The sequence below is a fragment of the Drosophila santomea genome, chromosome X (assembly GCF_016746245.2).
Source record: "Drosophila santomea strain STO CAGO 1482 chromosome X, Prin_Dsan_1.1, whole genome shotgun sequence".
In the NCBI taxonomy this organism is placed as follows: Eukaryota; Metazoa; Arthropoda; class Insecta; order Diptera; family Drosophilidae; genus Drosophila; species Drosophila santomea.
The window spans coordinates 1,022,765-1,040,785 of NC_053021.2; the positions used below are offsets into that span (position 1 = coordinate 1,022,765).

The 18,021-nt window shown below is 47.6% G+C and overlaps 4 protein-coding genes across 4 annotated transcripts; all 4 read left to right on the forward strand.

Moving 5' to 3' along the window:
• The first annotated feature begins 385 nt into the window (after positions 1 to 385).
• LOC120457159 (putative mediator of RNA polymerase II transcription subunit 26) lies at positions 386 to 5,745 on the forward strand. The gene is made up of 3 exons (XM_039644433.1): positions 386 to 606; positions 3,262 to 3,659; positions 3,726 to 5,745. Exons 1-3 carry the CDS (start codon positions 586 to 588, stop codon positions 5,023 to 5,025), a joined length of 1,719 nt encoding a protein of 572 aa, XP_039500367.1. The 5' UTR covers positions 386 to 585; the 3' UTR covers positions 5,026 to 5,745.
• A 3,312-nt stretch (positions 5,746 to 9,057) lies between these two features.
• Positions 9,058 to 12,482, forward strand: LOC120457157 (histone-lysine N-methyltransferase, H3 lysine-79 specific). The gene is made up of 3 exons (XM_039644430.1): positions 9,058 to 9,210; positions 10,019 to 10,238; positions 10,332 to 12,482. The coding sequence occupies exons 1-3, from the start codon at positions 9,157 to 9,159 to the stop codon at positions 12,401 to 12,403; spliced, it is 2,346 nt and encodes a 781-aa protein (XP_039500364.1). The 5' UTR covers positions 9,058 to 9,156; the 3' UTR covers positions 12,404 to 12,482.
• Positions 12,483 to 13,206: 724 nt separating this feature from the next.
• Positions 13,207 to 14,840, forward strand: LOC120457163 (putative mediator of RNA polymerase II transcription subunit 26). The gene is made up of 2 exons (XM_039644441.2): positions 13,207 to 13,311; positions 13,369 to 14,840. The coding sequence occupies exons 1-2, from the start codon at positions 13,291 to 13,293 to the stop codon at positions 14,572 to 14,574; spliced, it is 1,227 nt and encodes a 408-aa protein (XP_039500375.1). The 5' UTR covers positions 13,207 to 13,290; the 3' UTR covers positions 14,575 to 14,840.
• A 1,365-nt stretch (positions 14,841 to 16,205) lies between these two features.
• On the forward strand, positions 16,206 to 16,934 carry LOC120457166 (myb-like protein Q). The gene has a single exon (XM_039644446.1). The coding sequence runs from the start codon at positions 16,206 to 16,208 to the stop codon at positions 16,932 to 16,934; it is 729 nt and encodes a 242-aa protein (XP_039500380.1).
• The last annotated feature ends 1,087 nt before the right edge of the window (positions 16,935 to 18,021 follow it).

The window sequence follows — 18,021 nt, forward strand, 5'->3', positions numbered from 1 at the left end:
TTCCGCAACAGTTTTTCTCTGCATTTTATCTCTCTGTGTCTGACCAGCATCTAAAGTACTCCAGCACTTTGTTTACAGTTGGGGCAATCCCAGACAACCTACACCTTCAGTCACACACAGAGACGTGCGGTGTCATTAATGGTGAACTTCGGTCTTCTTTTCCCGATCCCCAATCCCCGATCCACGGTCTACCGTCCACAGACCGCCTTCGCCTTTGCCTTTGGCTTTGGCTTCAGCTCAGCTTCAGCTTCAAAAATTCAACTTCAACTCCAACTCCGAAGCCGATATTCCAGCTTGATGCAACCCGAAGACCAAGTTGCTATGCTGTGGTTGCGATATAAAAACCGCGAGCATCGCCAGCGCCATCCGCAGTAAGAGGCGCGACTTTTGAACGCTAGCACCGCTCCGATTCCGACTCCGACTCCGCATTCGAATCTTATAGACACTAAAACCCAACGAACCCGGCCGTGTACCCTTGCTATTTTTTTTCTGGTTCTCAAAGACACAAATGTATTAAAAAGTGCATAGAATATATATAATAAAAATCGGATTTTGTGAAACTGTGAATTGTGATCTGGAATCGCCATGAGATTAGCGCTAGTATTGGTAAGAGCAGGAGTAAGATTATACAATCTCCTTTGGAAAACCCGGAAACTAGACCCACCCACCAATCGAATTGTGCAATTTGTGCGGGATAAAAACTAGTCAGTCGTCGGCTGACAAATTAATTTGCATTCAAGTGGTGCAGTGGCAGCCAAGCCGGCTTAGAAAGTGGTTGCAGTTCAACCAACTCAGCCAGGTGTACGATGCAATGAACTCCCAACTGCCAACTCCCAACTCCCAACTCCCGCTAGTTGCCATATCTCGATAATCTTGACCTCTTCACTCGCTCCACTGACTACTGCCCTTCGGCCACTTAACCACTTGGCCACTCGGCCATCTGACACTGCCCTTGTCCACTTCGCCAGTCCCCGTGTCCAGTTCCATCTATCAAACAGCACGATGGAGGGGCTGAGTTGTGTTGCGTTAGTCGTCCACTAATTGGACGATAAAGCGGCAGAATCACAGGCGATTGGTCAAGTGGTCAGCAGAAATCCGTTTACGCAAATGTGCACACAGAGCGAAAATTAGGGGTTGTCTTTACATTGAATCAAGCTGTCTAGCTCTTGTATTTATAAAATCTTTATGTTATGTTACAGTCCAAGTTTTTTACCTTTTTGAACCAGAATGATGTATTAGAATTGTGGCAAGATTTTTAGTTAATAGAAAAAATCCTCACCAGAGAGCGTTTCAAATCAGTTTAATTGAGGAATTATGTTTAAAATAAAAAGTTTCTAAGATCAATAAGTATTGAAAATATGTATTGAAAAATCTCAAGGATTCTTTCCTGTATCTAATTTATGTATATTAGGAGGGTGTTATTCAATTATCTCAACTAAGAATTATGAACGAGAACCTTGACTATATTATTACTATTCTTACATATTGTTACTCCATCTGCATGTTCAGTTATAGTATTTTCCTTCTCAGTGCTGGGAAAGACTCGAGCGGCGCAAGCAGAACTCGTTTGCTGAAGTCGCCACTCGTGTGGTTACATAAAGTTATTACGCCCCATCCGAAGGGGAAGAAGGCGCCGCTCAGCCACTGGCAGGATAATCTGTAGACGTCTAATTTACATTTTATTGTTGTGCTTGGCTTTGATGTTGCAGCAGCTGGTGTGTTGCTGCTGCGGATGATGCAACAACGAAAGTGAAACAATAACCAACACTGGCACACCACACACAAACTGGGCAAAATCCAAGTCCGACTAATTTGCACGCGTTGCGTGACGATCGTTTGCCCCGACTTGCTGTTGTTTGTAGCTCGTAATTTGTAATGCGGGAATGGGAATGGGAATGTGAATCTCATCTCTGCCGCAAAAATCGCCCACCAACTCGATTCTTTGTGCGCCGAGTGAAAGGCGACTGCGAGGCCCGATGCAATTCAATTAAATTATTACAGAAAATAATTGGTAAAGATAAATCAATGCGAAAGACAGATCTAACTAGTTGCTGCTCTGCTCCGCTCCTTCTGTATGAGAGCTGGAGCTGGAGCTGGAGCTTACATAAAAGCTGTCCGCTCTTCGGGTCCCACAGCTCCCACAGCTCAAGCGAGGGTTTGACAAAAATTCGCAACTATGCGCTGTTGCGGCTGTCTTGTGGCAAGTGTGCCGAAAAAAACTCTTCCTGCTTAACGGCTAAAATAACAACTGCTGCATAAGCAACCAGCAGTAAAGAGACGACAACGACTATTAAAATGACTTGACACACTGTCCTAGTTTCGGGTAACACACTCACACTCACATACACACACACTGGATAATCGAGTCACAAAGTGCAATTAAAACTTAACTACCCAAACGAAATACGAATTTATGTCTGGACATGGAAAAGTGGGAGAGGCGCATGCTTCAATTATGGCATGCAAAATAAAATCCAAAATAAATTATTTTGCTAGTCTTCCATTTCAATTGGAAATCTGACATTAAAGAGTAATAATTGGTAGTGGCAATTACCTAGCCTAAACTGGATTTAAAACAATATTTTCAAGCTAATAACTCATCATAATTCGCATGTATCAACAACAGTTATCGACCGTAACCTATAATCGTCACCCAGATAATCGTCATTTGATCGATGAAAATCGATTCATTAGTGTATCTACCACCATTTGCGAATCAAATGACTGAAGGCACGAACTGCGAACAAGCGCTAAAATCAAAAGACTTAAGACACGAACTCAAAAGCAACGAGATTCAATTACAACACCAATTCGCTTGATAAAATGTCAAATGTGAAACCTCTTCTCAGCGTGTGTTGTGCATCGATTGGTTTAACGATCGATATTGAGAGCGAAATCAAAGCAACACCACGAGTGGATGGCCCACAGCTTTTGTCTCCAACTCCCCCTTTGTTCCCCTTTGTCTCCCTTTATTGTCTGCGCCTCTTACCTTGAGCCCGAGCCAAGATTGGAAACAAACCCAATGCTTTTCACAATCCAAGTTGAGTTATTCCAACAATGAACCTAATGGCTTTCCGGCATTGGAACATTTAAGTAGCTAAAAATTAAAGAACTAATTTTCATAGGGTTTACAACATGACTTCCTGTTAATTTCGATTCGCAAACTGGGAGCTCAACTTTATATGAAATTCTAACCGTATATAGGCTCTTTGTTTTGCCAACTTATTTATATTCTTTGGTGTGATTGTCTTTATTTTACAGGGCACTCTTAGTGCCATATTGTGCTTGGCCAGCGGCTTGAGCCATTCAGAGGGGAGTGGTTCAAAGGGCAATGGATTTCCCAAAAAGGTTACCACCCTGAAGAAGCGACCAACCAAAACGCCAACGACAGTGCCAATTGCCATCAGCAGAGCCACCACTTTGAAGCCCAGTAAGCCACGCGTAAAGATCGGCACATCGGCAACCACCAAAAGCACCACCAAAGCACCGGCCTTAACCGAGACATTTGGCAATCTGCCGGCGGATGATTTGGAATTCATTAAGGAGCTGGACAAGCAGTTCAAGCTGCACGGAGACAAGATCAAGATTAAGGTGGAGAGGGATAATTCCACGAGTAGCGGTGGCAAGAACAGCAAGAGGACCATCGAGGGGGACTTGGGGTGAGGCCATGAACAACAAGATTACCCAAATGTATATTAACCCATTTAACTTTTACATCCAAACAGATACGGCTACTCGCATCCTGGCTATGATTACACGCCGCCCAAGTTCATGTTCTATCCGTACTCGCAGCATGACATTCCCTCGGGCTTCGCCCATCCCCAGCCACTTCCAGAGGAGCAGGAGGAGCCACACCAGCCGCCGGCAGTGCACCACCACCACAACCACGAGCAAGTGACCAGCGTGACCATCGAACCCTCGTACTCCTACGAGCTCAAGCCCCAGACCAGCTATGAAACCCAACCGCAGCACACCGCCCCCGAGCAGCCGCAGATTGATCTGCCCCAGGATGAAGCGGAAAGTCCCAGTGGTGCCGGTGGTTCCAGTGGCCACGGGGGATATCAGGAGCCTGTCATTGTGCTGCGCATTCCGGGACCCGCCAAGTACGCCGCCCATTTGCAGACCCTTCTCCAGCAGTATCTCGAGATCAGAGCGGCCCAGTACCTCAGCTTGCTCCAGGAGGCAGATCAGCAGCAACAACAGCAGCAGCAGCAACATGCGGATCCTTCGCAGCAGTACGGGCCACCAGAACCTGCCACCTACCACCAGGAAGTGAGCTATGCCCACCAACTGGCACCCACGCCGGCACCAGTGCAGTATGCACCCATCGATGATGTCTACCAGAGCTACAAGGGTCGCCACCAGCAACAGCAACAGCTGCAGCTGCAGCAGCCACAATATGAGCCGCAACAATACTACGCGCCCATGGACTACCAGCAGCCCACACAGTTCTACTATGCCCAGCCGCAATCCCATCTGCAGCAGCAGCCTCAGCTCTATCTGATAGCAATGGCCCAGCCGGAACAGGAACCGGAGCCACAGCCACAGCAGCACCATCATCATCATCAGCAGCAGCAGCAGCAGCCAATATACGTGCCGGAGTCTGATCCGCCGACAGGTCCTTCAGGTGTTTCCGAACAGGAACCGGAGGCGGAGCACAGTCTGCCCATCACGGAAAACAACCCACGACCCACCCACACCAAGGTCATCTTCAATCCGTATCCCTACCACCAGCAGCAGCAGCATCACCACCAGCAGCAGCATCAGCAGCAGCAACAACAGCAGTCTGACATCGAGGAGCAGGAGCAGCAGTCGGAGGGCGAACGGCCCTTCAACTACCACGCCCATGCGATCAAGATGCGCCAGGGCAAGAGGGCGGCCAAGCCGGAACCTGCGGATGCGGATGTGGGGCCCAGTGCGGGCGACAAGGGACTGCAACAGATCAGGGAGTATGTGAGGGAGAAACTGGGCGCTGAAATGGGTTCGGCTGTGGAATACAAGACGACACAGCTGCTCGAGGGCTGATGTCTGGATACACGTCCATTTGGGGGCGTGGAAACTCACTTGAAAGAACGCACTGTCTCTGCCTGGATCAACTACACAAATTTCAAACTGGGCCACTTTCAACGATGCCTCAGAATTCTCGGAATATTTAAAATCTTTCAATTCTATAATGTGTCTCTATATCCAAGCCATCTTTAAAACGAATTCTAACATCCGGAGACATATTTCGCACTCATTTCCCAAACATCTGCTGATTGCAGATGTGTAAAGTAGTGATGTCCAGCTTACTTTTAAGGCTTGGGGCATAAAGTCCAGCAAGACAGTAAAATTCCAGTGAGTGCCATCCCCACGTTTGCTCGTATTGTTAACACAATTGCTTCTTGTGCCTGATATCCGCTCATTAGTATTTATTCCAAGCTAGAGGAGCAGAAAGATCCCGGGGTGATCCTCCAGCTCCAAATCTCATCTAACACCTACCCGCAATCCCTAAGCCAAGGCATACTTTTGGCCGGGAAAGAGTGCGCCTAAGGATAGGCAGACTTTTACCTTTCTTAGTGAAGAGGTGCTGCCGGGACACATTCGCTTTTCATTATTTTGTACGACGTTTTTTTTATGTTGTTTATATTGTTAACCAAGAAAATGTGCTGCTGATCATGTGTGCAATATTTAGTCTTAATGTGCTTCTTGATTTACCTATATGTACTTGTATTTTTGTACAATTAAACCGAAAAGAAATTAATTTGAAAACCAAATAGCACAGTATTTTTAATTTATTCGGGTATTTCGCCAATTCACGGAAGTCACGCAGAAAAACCATAAAAATATCATCAAATCCCGCGTAACTGAAGTGCTAAGAGCTGAATGATTTTTCCACGAGTGTTACATCAAATTTTTGGTAAATTAAATGCACCGAATAGATAGCAGGCACGCAACTGGAAAAGTCGGGGAAAATCCCGCAGGAAATTCGCAAGGAAGGTGGCACCTTGCTGGAGAGTACAATTTTTAAACCATTACTTAACATGAAGAGAACTCTAGGTATGTGATTTCAACTGTATCGGTGATAGTTAATCAACAAGCTCCACTTATACAAAGTAAGTATTATGGCTGCACTGTGGCAGCTGTGGTGCTTTGAAAATACTGGAATATGATACGTTTGTGCATCGAACTGCTTGCAGACCTCACATACAAGTTTGTGGCGGAGTGGTTTCTGGTAAAGCTGCCGTTTTATGGGTCCATTGTTGGGGCGTAGCAATCGTTCATTTCAGATCTTTAAACGGTAGTTTTCACTTTTTGTGCATACCGAAAGGAAAGTGCTGGATGATTGATAAGATTCCGGACGGGGAAGAGACCGATTCCCTGAATCGCTTTACTGGAAGCCTTCCCAGAGCTACAAAACAAAAAATGATATTGGGCCGGGCTGCGAAAATCGGACAGCGTAGAGATCACCATCCCGATTGGAGGATCAAGCGGCAGTGGGAATGCAAATGCAATTGGCGAATGGAAATGGAAACTGCAAGGGGAATGGGAATGGGAATGGGAATCTGCCAGAGAGTGCGGAAGCTGCCGACCGCTTTTTAATTTGAGTGGAAAGTCGACAGGCGCTGCCGCATTTCAAAATTATAGAAATTGGCACAATTTACCAGCCATTGCGGCAGCTGATTATGCTAATTGTTTGGCCGTAGTATCTCGAGTCTTTACGTAAACATCCATGTGGCAAGTGGGATGTGGTAAAAAGGAAGAGACTGCCATGTGAAAGTACTGGTCGGCAAATTGCAGCAAGTTACATTAGATCACTGGAGCACTAGATTAAGTCGGGCTAAAGTAGGTGTCAGGCATTTTAATTGCCGTAGTCATTTGTGATCTTTCTCAGTGACAGAAAAGGTAACTTTATGTTTTCGGATCTAATCGATCGCCTTCAAAATGGGCCTACAAAACACCAGCTCCGGCAACAAAGTAATAGCTTTACAATGTGTGGCAAGGCAAGGGGGAGATGAGAGGTGCAAGCTGTCCGATCCACAAACATAACATTTTTCAGCATTTGTGAAGCGTTGCAGCTGCCACAGTGCAGCAAAAGCAATAAGAAACTTTAAAACTTAAATAAATGGTGATCGGAGTATGAAGATGTCCAAAGTGGAAATACATTTTTGGAGATATAAAAGCCACCATTAAAACTTTAATTTAAATTGGCGAAAATCGATTTTCTGTTTTTTGCGACTATTATTATCAGTATTTTGATCACAGCATTCGAAATAGTGGTCCGAATATAGAATGTCATACCTCGTCGAGTTCGTAATTAAATTTCTAATCGAACTGTGTTTTCAAAAAAAATTCTATTCTTTTCACATTTTTTGCAATTTTTGATGATGTTACCCCTTACAAAAAAAGCGAAAATTTGGCCAAAAATTATTTTAACAGAGTCGGTCAAAAAGTGATTTGGTTGGTTAGTATTGGTAATTAGGAGTAAAAATATGTAATTCTTTTCGCTTTTTGACCATTTTTAGTCAAGTTATACCGAAAATACCAATTGAAAATATTGAAATTTTGGCGAAAATCGAAATACATTTTTGGAGAATGGAAAGCCATGATTGCACAAACAGTTAGAGAAATATATGAAATTGCATTTCTTAAAAAAGTAAAAACCTAAAAGCTGAGACCAATGTTCATCTAGAGCTGCTGCCACAGCTGTTTCTTTGGTAGCTTTGGTAGGCAGGGGATTTGGTAGTTTCTGCAGTTTTTGGCCGCATAGCGGGGCATGGATAGCCATGGCTATATCTATGTACCTATGGCAATCGCACTCACCTGCTGACAAGGTTGTTGATCTTCACAAATGTGGAGGAGCCGAAACGCTTTGGCAGCTTTGTTTTGCTTTGCTTTAGCCGCTGCAAAGTTGTTTCGCTTTTATTATTATGGCTATTATCGTTAGTGTTAAGTGTGGCAATTGTTTCATTTTGAGTTTCGTTTTCGCTTCTCATGCAGAATATTAAAATATAAATCATACGCCCTGTGCGGCACCCATAGTCAATAATACACAAAATCCCCCGGCCAGCACGTAAGCGAAACCGATGTAATGCCAATTGGCAAGTTATTTCAAAGGGGTACTCCCAGTTCTCCAAGTCCGGATCTCGTTATCGAAATTGAAATCAACGCTGTTGGTTTTCGGCAACTGCAAGTGCTGCTGCTCTTTCTAAAATCATCATAAATCAGCGAACACTTTTCTCCGTTTGTCTGGGCCCCTTGTTAATTATTATGCACTGAATCAGTGACCATGAAGCCAACCACCGAGTGAAGAGCTGCCACGACCAACCACCGACTGCCCGCAATGTAAACACTGCGAGAATATTGTAAATGGGTATATAGTATCAATCCCCTTGTCTTAACTTTAATTTAAAAACTTTACTGATACAATGCTGAAAGGTCTTAATAGAAAAGGCAGTCATTGGACTGGTGGATGATCCTGCTGCTTTCCGGACTCCACGTATAGTGGGTTAGTCACCATTTGTCGTTTAACCCAATAAGTGCCTTCGGTGGCGAGGATTTTACAAGTCAATTACGGGTATTACCCCTCTGTGCCGGCAAACATTTCATTGAACTGGCTGTGGTATGGGGAATGTTTGGCTTAGCTTATGGCTTAATTGGCCATCAAAGTGGCAGCTGAAACAGAGGCCGAAACCGAAGCCAAGAAACTAAAAACTATAAACCAGTTGTCCCGTTGTCCTCTCTCTTTCGTGCTGCCCGCCTATCGCCTTCTCTTTTCCACCTTATCGGCTTTTAATGGGCGAACTTATCACGCATACGCCGTGTTGTGCGTCGATGGCTTATTACGATTCGAATTGTCATCGAAAGTGAAGCGATCTTTCTCCCCTTCTCTGTCTCCACCTGTCTCGCTCTCCACTGCACTTGCACTTTTCTCGCTTTTCTTTGGCGCGCACATTCGCATAAATTTTCCGCTGCAGCGGTCCGCATCATTATAAAAGCCTCGCCTCGACAGCTGGCCGCTAACAATCCCAGCTGAGACTCCGGCGCGCCATGATGTCAGCGCCAACATCTCGATTCCGTCATCTCCAACATCAGGAGCACCACCAGAGCCACCAGAGCCCCCAGGTCCACCACATCCACCAGGTTCACCTGATCCGCGCGAGCCACCTCGTCCGCATGGGAGCCAACATTCTCAGCCGACGGCAATGGTGCCTCTGTCTGCTGATCATCGTAAGTAGTGCGCTCACGTCCAAGGATTCGGATCCGTTTATTCTCGAGGAGTACCTTTTTTTTTGGTGCATAGTGATCCAAAGTGAAGTGACCAATTCAAAAACCATCCATACCGTAGATGGTATGTCGTAGTGAAACGTATTTTGATAACTGATTTTTTGTTAAACAATTCAGTGAAGAAGTGTGATAAATATAATCAACTGAACAATTCAGCTATTAGTTTTTCGAATGAACCGCTGAAGACAAACGTTAAAATTAAATTTCGGAACAAAAAAACACCATATTTTTGAAACAAGGACCAAAAATATGAGCCTGTCCACTTCTGGTGGTTTTAGTTGCTCTCATTAGAATTACGTTTTCGATGGATAATCCCAGAATTCTGTTCCCATTCCGCCCGAAAAGGATCCATCATTTTGCGATCCGCAATTGCGTGCTGCAAGTTTTTCATGCCGGTGGGTCGTTGCCCTCTCCGCTGGCAAACGGTCCATTGAACTTGGCCAACTGAGCGCCGCCAACTCAATCATACAGAAAATGACTATCAACCGCCTCCTCCTTCTGCTTCTCTTTCTCTTGTCCTCCTTGAAAGCGAAAGCGAATTGGCAGAGTTTAATTAGTTTAATTGCGAAGTAGGCACAAGCAAATGGCTCCGGACCGAAGAGGCCAAGTTGGAGCAGTGCGCATAGCTAGCACCCGCTGAAATGGCACGCTCTTCAGTTGGCCAAGGTTCTTTGTTTGGCTCATCTTTAATCGGATTAATTGATTTGTGTTAATTTCAAATAGCTCTTATTGATCTTCTTTCTCCCAACAGATGACAACGCTTTGCAGTGCCGTATCGGTGACCTCGGGAACATCTGGCAACAGTCGCCGTCGTGCGGGTTCGGGAGCAGTGTCCTCCTTGGAGGACACTGGGGAGAAGGCGTTTCCCGATCAACTGGCCCTGGCAGCAAGTCGTAGAGGCTCCGACGATCGTGGTTACTCCAGGCGGGGATCAGCGATACATAGCAGATCAAAGGAGGCGCCCAGCAAAGGTAACTAAACGTCGCTTTTTGATTGGCACACATTTTGTAGGAGCCTACAAGTATGCAATAAACCGCAATCTACATGCATTGTATACTTTTCAGATTACAGCTTTGGTCAGGTGGAATTGAATCTCGTTCGCCCAGAGCACGAATCGCATCCGAAGCTCATCCTGAGCACCACAACCGCAGCATCCGGATCCGGATCCGGATCTGGAGCATCTGTCAACCTAGAGGACTCCCAATCGGCAGCCGAGTATGTGGCCAATGCCATCAAGTTGGCCTACAAACAGCCACCGACTCAGCTGAAAAGTCAAAACCCAAATCACAGCCCTAACATTAACCACATCCAGGCGCAACAGGAGCAGCAACCTTCCACCCAGAGAAGTTACCAGGAACAGCGACGGGACAGGGAGATCCTGGAGCTGCAATTGCAGAAGGAACTGCAACAGCAGGCCCTCATCCTGTCTGCCGGACCCTCGTCGCCACCCTCCTCCCCTGGATCGTCGTCCTCCTCTTCCCCGCCGTCGCCCGCCCTGGCACCTGCTCCCGTCTACGAAAAGGAACCCGTTACGCGGAGCTATGAGCTCTACGAGCACTCAACCGAAGCCGAGTCCCATGTCCAGGCCCAGGAGCAAGACATCGAACGCCACTATCGCCCCAAGTACAGCAATAACTACAACAACAACAACTACGCCCCCTATCAGCCGCCGCAAATTTACAGAAATCTCGAGGCCGAGGCCGAGGAAAAAGTCAGGGTCTCTGCCTCGACGGAGATTCCCAAATCGGAGATTATGAAGCAGATTGAGAAGTCCGTGATCAAGTACATGAAGGAACTAGAGGCCGAAGGCAAAATCATAAGTACGCCCCAAGAGCCGGCCACGCCCCCTCCACCACCGCCACCTCCACCGATCACCAAGACCTACTACAAGTCGCAGACGCTCTCATCTGGTATCCACTCCGGTTCCATTCCCTCCTCGCACTCGCACTCGCACTCAGAGGAGAAGCGCTACAGCAGCAGCACAGTGAGGCCCAAGTACACGGCACCACCAACGACGAAACAACAACAGCAGCAGGTGCACCACCACCAACAACAGGTGCTCCACCCGCAGCACCACAGCCACCAAATAGCCGGAAAGCTGAGGGGCTCTTCATTGGCGCTAACGAATTCGAAGCCCATTCAGCACTTTCAGTCCGAAACGGAAACGGCATATCAGGCGCCCGATTTGCCCGTCGACGAACTCAGTCCGAACGTGGAGTTCATATACAAGATCAAGACGCGAGCTCCCCTGCAAACGGCCACAGTGAAGACTGTCTCGAAGCCCTACACTTTGCCTCTGAAGAGTGCTGAGCACTTTGACCACGGTGCGGCCCTGAAGAACATCGAAGAATTCGATCTATCCCACGTGGTTCCCACTCCAGATCGAGTGGAACGGGAACGGGAGAGGGAGCGGGAGAGGGAGCGGGAGAGGGAGCGGGAGAGGGAGAGGGACAGGGAGCGTGATTCGCGGGAAGACCAGGAGAGGCTTACAAACTCGGGCAAGCCGCACAAGTTGTATTTCAATTCGGAAATCTATCACGACATCAATGCGTTGCCCTACAAAAGTAAGGAGGCAGCTCTGCAGGAATATCGCCACAAGCTCAAGGCGTCATCCGGGTCATCCGGGGAACTGCATCCGGATTACAAGGGCTACTCCGCATCCGGTTACTTTGCCGAGCCGGAAGCAGAGGTGGAGAATGAATCGAAGCTAGTCCTCAACGAAGAGGGCTATCCCTATCGTTATGTGCTCAAGAAGGAAACTCTGCTGGATGATCATGACCCCTGGCTGTCCCACACACACGGCCACGCCCACCAGCACGCCCACGGCCACGCCCACTCGCACAGCAACAGCAACAAGCACCCGAGCCTCGAATACGACAGCTACAGTCCGAAGTTCAACAACAATCCCGAGGGCTACGGCTATCAGCACACGTACAAGGTCAGAGGTCAGCCGGGCGGCGGCGGCGGGTCGGGGGGCGTGGCTGGAATAGGCGGCGGCACGGCGGCAGGAGGTGGAAAGCGGGGAAAACGGGGAGGAGGCGCTCATCCCAGGCAAGAGGCGATTAAGAAGCAACTGCGCTCATCGGAGGTCAAGGATTTGGAAGCCAGTTTGGCTTTGAGGCCACCGCCCAAATAGTAATCCCCTTTCCCCCTCCCCATCCCCCTTCCCTTGATTAATCGAACCACCCTCATAGCTTATTTTATGCCAGAACTTCGTGCATGCTTCATTGTATATGCTATTGTCTTTTTTTTTTAGAATCTAAGTGTAAGTACGATTATTTATTGTATGGCCCACTGCTGAAAGCGTAGCCAACTAAAACAAACGATAACAAATTACGCCAATAAACAAATTAATGAAATAATTTAAAATGAAAGCTGCTAGCTATCAATATGATAACCGCATGAAATAGATTTTCCATTCATATCCATAATTCGCACTGCTTGGAAAATGCAAGTGCCGCCTCTGTTGATCGGACTTTTTTAGTTTCGATTTTTATTCGGCTATTTGTTTTGCTCAATGTGTGGGTGTGAGTGCGAGTGTGAGTGTTTGAGTGTGTGCGTGTGATGTAATTAATAATTTTAGCAAGCAATTCAAAGGCAGCCGCCCACAACCCCCCAATAAACTGATTGAAACATCCAGAGATTCAGCCTCGGATTGGGTAAATCACAGTAAAAGTGCCGCAGCTGCAACAATGTAACTCTTTCTCGATGTCAGTACATTTGCCAGATTTGCGTTCCGGTTTCATATAGGAACACAAAGTATACGGGCAAGAATCTGTTGTAAATGGCAGAAAAGAGTGTCAAATGTGTAGTTACGTGAGATTTTGACGATTAATCGCCAGCCCAGCGACCACATTGTCTCTATTTTTTTGTGGCTCGAATTCGGCACCCGCTCACGCACAGATTTTATTCAAGATCATATAGTGGTTCAGCGACGACCGATGGTGGGTATAAAAAGTATTTTCACTGGCCATAGCCAGTCATTGCTCACTCAGCATTCAAGCCCCCAAATCAGCCGCACTGATGATGCTCAAAGTCGTAAAGGTGAGTCGGCTGAACGCCTTTCGCAGGTCCTTTTGTGTTAATAGCTTATCTTGGCAGATCCTCTTGCTCTTCGCCCTTCTGGGCGTGGCCTGTATCCAGGCCGTCGTGGTCGGACCCCAACCGCTGCACAACAACAACCGGAACGGCTACCGCTACAATGGCCCCGCCCACAAGTATCTGCCTTCGGAGGAGTCGCACTCGCACGGCAGCCACGTGGATTCGAGTCACAAGCATGGTCAGCAGGGCACCAGTGATCCCTACAACTCACATCATTACCCAGCACAACAGCACCATGACCAGGGAACGCAGGAGCATGACCATCATTCGCCTCTTGCACAGCAGCAACACCAGCAAAATCATCAGAACGCCTACAATGAAGGACCTGAATACCAGCAGCATCATGGATTAAACCAACAGCAGCATCATGGATTTAACCAGCAGCAACATCATGGACTAAACCAACAGTATCAAAGTTACGGGCAGCAACACTATCAACAGAGCCCCAACCAGCTGCAACATCATCAGTCGCAACACTTAGCCGAACACGCCTACGAACCAGCCCATTTCCAGCAGCAGCAGCCCCAAGAACACGAACCTTGGCATTCCTCTCAGTCTTCGCAATCTTCGCATGGTTTCCAACAGCAGCAGCAACATGAGCAGTTCCGGCCACAGCAGCATCACAATCGCTTTGAGCAACAGCTACCGCTGCGGGAAGACCTTTGGCAACCTATTCGTGAACTGGACCTGGAGAAGCTGCCATCGGCGGAGGCGCACGCCACTAGCCACCAGACGGTTGCTGCTCCTGGACGAGATGTCAAGCTGGTGCCAAGTTACACGCTCTCCAGCGACTTTGAGCACGACCGCTTCATTGGACTGGATGGTACGGACACTCGTCTGCTGACCCAATCTCTGCCAGATGCCTACCGCAAGCAGCTCTTCTCCTCGCCCCCCGAACCGTCGTCTTTAAGCCAGCGGCCGCACCAGCAACTCAAGCCTGGATCCGCCGCCTACGGTGGTTCCACCTCCGATTTCCTGCAAATGCAGTCCCACTCGTATCAGTTGCCCTCAACGTTCAGCACCCACGCGGAGTGGCCCCAGGACAAGGAGCACCAACAGCAACAGGACACTGGCAATCGTCAGTACGCGACTAGTGGCTACGCAGTTGCCCCTTCGTACCTGCACACCTCCGAGCCACACACCTCGCAACCGCCCACAAATAGCTTGCCCCATCCCAGCCGTGACTTCCAGCCACCTTACTACTGAAGCAGCCCTTGAACGGACCTCATAACTGAATTGACTGGTACGTGGATCGTCTGGCAGAAGATCGTACTATCTTCAACACTCGCTTTTCTTCGGAAAGCATTTGGTCTGAAAAGCAACACTTTTATCGTAACAATTGTACAGATAAATACTATTCCCCTTTTTTTTTATATTTAATAAAGAGCATTGGTGAACATACGGATTTTGTAGTTGTGCATGATAAAAACAGATCTTATGAACGTATGAATAAAACGTAAATTTGGAGCTCATGTGATATCATCCCAAACATCCGAAACAAAGACGACCTTCATAGCTGGCCAAAAGCGAGGGTGGCTAATTTGATTACGATTTTCGCAGATAATTACGAGAATTTTTGTAATTTTCTCATACTTATGCTGCTGTTTGTTTAGGCTAATGTTGCCGTGCCGAATTAGGCGCCGCCAAATTAGAGACGATTCGAGTTCGGTGTTCTCGAGCTGCTTCCGTCGTCCAAGTGAAGGTAAAACAAATAGAAACAAAGACAAAAACAGAAACAGAAACAGAGGGCGCACCTTAAAAACACCCACACGACTGCGTCTGTTGTAGAAATGATATGCGGCAGCAGCACCGCAACTTTCATTGCAGCAGGAAGCCAGCAGCCATGGGTAAATATTGCATTCATCAGTGCTCTCCTTTTGGCACACTATTTGTTATGTTCATGACTCGGTTCGGTTTCAATCAAGTCGAGTCATCGAAATTGAAATGTTGGCGTCGTGCGAAGGCGATCGATCGATGAACAGCAGCAGCAGCACCAACAACCAACAACAACCAACAACTGCCCATTGCTGAGGGCAAACTGGTGTGTGCGACGATTGTGGCACGGCGTCACTTTCATTTTCAGTCGGCAATTTGTTGTACGGAAGTCGAAAGCAACTTATTTGAAACCCAGAGACAGACCTTAATGCAGGCAGAATACTGTAAGGCATACGGAATTATTGCTATCGCAATATTAAAACTATCCCAGCCACCAATAAACTTCACACTTAAATCTTGGGCCACACAACAAGTGTCGTGTTCCTCACGGGAAAACCGCCTACACAGAAAAAAACATAACCATCTCTTTTGGTTACTAAATGGTAGAGATTCAAGTTGATTATCACCACATTAGAGCTTTTTTTTTCTGTGCAGCCAGCAGCTAATCTGGGAAGTTCGTGAAGTGGAAAATTTTGCATTCGAAGGGCGACGAAGACGAAGACTAAGACCAAAAGTCCCCGGCTCAGTTACACGGGTTGTTGATCCCACAAAAGACGGCGAAAGCAATTTTCGAACCTGCAACATTGCGAAATTGTTTCGCAAGCGCCACAAGCCAAAAAGATCATTTAATCAGAATTAGGTTTAATAACAACCAGAGTTTTAATCAAACTGGGCGTTTCGATATTGGACAATTGGACAATTGGTAGTTAGGTGGTTTGGTGTTTTGGTGTTTTGGTGGCGGGATACCAGATTACGCAACCAGGAGGAAGAGTTGCAAGTGGAAGATATCGCTTTCAGCGGAACCACAGATATCGAATGACATCGGGGCGGCTTCTTCTTATATATGCCCATGCCGTGAGTGCCAATGCATGCATTTGCAACAGACAACCATATTGAGCAGCATGTTCAGGTTTATTCACCTCGACATCCTGGTCAGCCTGTTTGGCTGTTTTGCATTGATGCGGGCACAGCACCAGCAGCAATCCCACCAGCAGGAGCTTTCGGGGCTACAACTCCACCATCCCCCGTGGCTGTACTCGATGCCCTGGCGACCTTTGATCCTGCCCACAGCTAGCCCATTGCCTTCCTTGGCGGCGCTGGCTCAACTGAGTCCTGGCTACACGGGTCCGCAGACCTTTCCTCCAGATGCACAACAGGACCAACGATCACAAACGCAGCAACATCCGCAGCAGCAACAGGCGCAGCAATATCCGCAACAGCAGCAATATCAGCAGTATCAGCAATATCAGCAGCAACAGCAATATCAGCAACAACAGCTGCCTCAGCAATACCAGCAGGCAAATCCGCTGCAGTTCCAGCATCCGTCCGTCCTGGTGGGCTTATTCACTCCCCAACTGCAGGCCCCGCCGTTGGCAGCTCCTCCTCCACAGGCTGGCCACTTCAGCCTGCCCTTCAGGCCCTCCCCCTTCGCCGGGTACACGGATGACGTAGATGGAGAGGTAGCGCAGGGTCAGGGAAACGCTTTACAACAGCAAACGGCCCAACAGGAACTGGAGGAAGCGCCCTTCCATGACCATGCCTATAATAAGCCAGTGGCGGAGGGTTCCGAGCAGCCAAGGGGCTACGTCTACTTAGCGCCCAGTAATGCCTATAATCTCGTAAGAACTTAAAGAAGTTAAAGCAAAAGAACCCATAAATATCCACCTTTTTTTTGCTAATTCATAAGTCATTGCATACCAAATATCAATCATTACTCGTAGGCTTACATGAATTCAAGCGATATAACCCAGAAACGATAATGTGAAGTAAAGTCAGGCTCTGCAAATGAGATTTTGTGGAGTTGTAAGTGTAACAAATATGTTTTCACTCTCCGGGGTACCCAGCCCAAGTCCAAGTCCAAGTCCAAGTCCAAATCCGAGTGCCAGGTTCATTTCCCATGGTAAATTCGAGCGCAGCTTCGAGTCTGGGTAATAAAATGCCGGGGATGACTCGCCCACTCTGGGAGGCCGCTGTCTTTGAAGGCGGCCGTCTTTTGCCATGGGCGGGCTGTGTTTTTGTGCTCGTATATCTGGCAATTTGTTGCCACTCTCAAATGCCTCAATTACAATCGTCTCGCACAAGTCGCAAATCGGTGAAATTATAACTCGATCGACGTGGCAGGTGTGACCTTGGCAAGCTTGGCGGGTTGCGCAACTGTCTGCAGGGCGGAGTCTTAGCGGCTGGCGGGCAATTACTTCAACTAAAGCCTCTGCCGTGGCACACAACTGTTGGCCAAAGAAACGAGCCCGGATGAGTACGAAATGCCACTCACAGCGTTTACCAGTCGAAAGTCAAGAAACATGTATATCTTGTATACCATACAACAAACAAATGAGTTCTATGAAGAGCAGAAATATCCCAAAATTGGAACTAACCCGATCTGTAATGGAGTTCTTAGGTACTCTTCTCTACAAGTACGGGCTTGAACTCCACTGCTTCGTAGAACTGCGCTTGAGGGTCGTCAGACGACACAAGCCACACCAGCAAGGTGCACATCATTTATCTTCCATGGTCACGGGCTGTATGCAGATGTATCGCAAAGGTTTCGGGCCAAGTCCATTAGTAGCCATGGATTACGGGTGCCGAAGGGATGGAGAGGGGCCGGGCTCGGGGTCGGGGTCGGGGTCAAAGGGGCACTAACAGGCCTCAAACTATTGCCAAATCATCATCATCCACGGCAGAGACCCAAATTAAGATCCCGAACGGTAGCAAAACAAA

What these genes read in the sequence shown, in the direction of transcription:
- LOC120457166 (XM_039644446.1), top strand. Translation starts at nt 16,206, where the DNA reads ATGTTCAGGTTTATTCACCTCGACATCCTGGTCAGCCTGTTTGGCTGT.
- LOC120457159 (XM_039644433.1), top strand. Translation starts at nt 586, where the DNA reads ATGAGATTAGCGCTAGTATTG. An exon ending in TGAGATTAGCGCTAGTATTG is followed by an intron (nt 607 to 3,261) that starts GTAAGAGCAGGA and finishes TTTATTTTACAG; the next exon opens with GGCACTCTTAGTGCCATATT. An exon ending in ACCATCGAGGGGGACTTGGG is followed by an intron (nt 3,660 to 3,725) that starts GTGAGGCCATGA and finishes ACATCCAAACAG; the next exon opens with ATACGGCTACTCGCATCCTG.
- LOC120457157 (XM_039644430.1), top strand. Translation starts at nt 9,157, where the DNA reads ATGGGAGCCAACATTCTCAGCCGACGGCAATGGTGCCTCTGTCTGCTG. An exon ending in GCCTCTGTCTGCTGATCATC is followed by an intron (nt 9,211 to 10,018) that starts GTAAGTAGTGCG and finishes TTCTCCCAACAG; the next exon opens with ATGACAACGCTTTGCAGTGC. An exon ending in AAAGGAGGCGCCCAGCAAAG is followed by an intron (nt 10,239 to 10,331) that starts GTAACTAAACGT and finishes TATACTTTTCAG; the next exon opens with ATTACAGCTTTGGTCAGGTG.
- LOC120457163 (XM_039644441.2), top strand. Translation starts at nt 13,291, where the DNA reads ATGATGCTCAAAGTCGTAAAG. An exon ending in TGATGCTCAAAGTCGTAAAG is followed by an intron (nt 13,312 to 13,368) that starts GTGAGTCGGCTG and finishes TTATCTTGGCAG; the next exon opens with ATCCTCTTGCTCTTCGCCCT.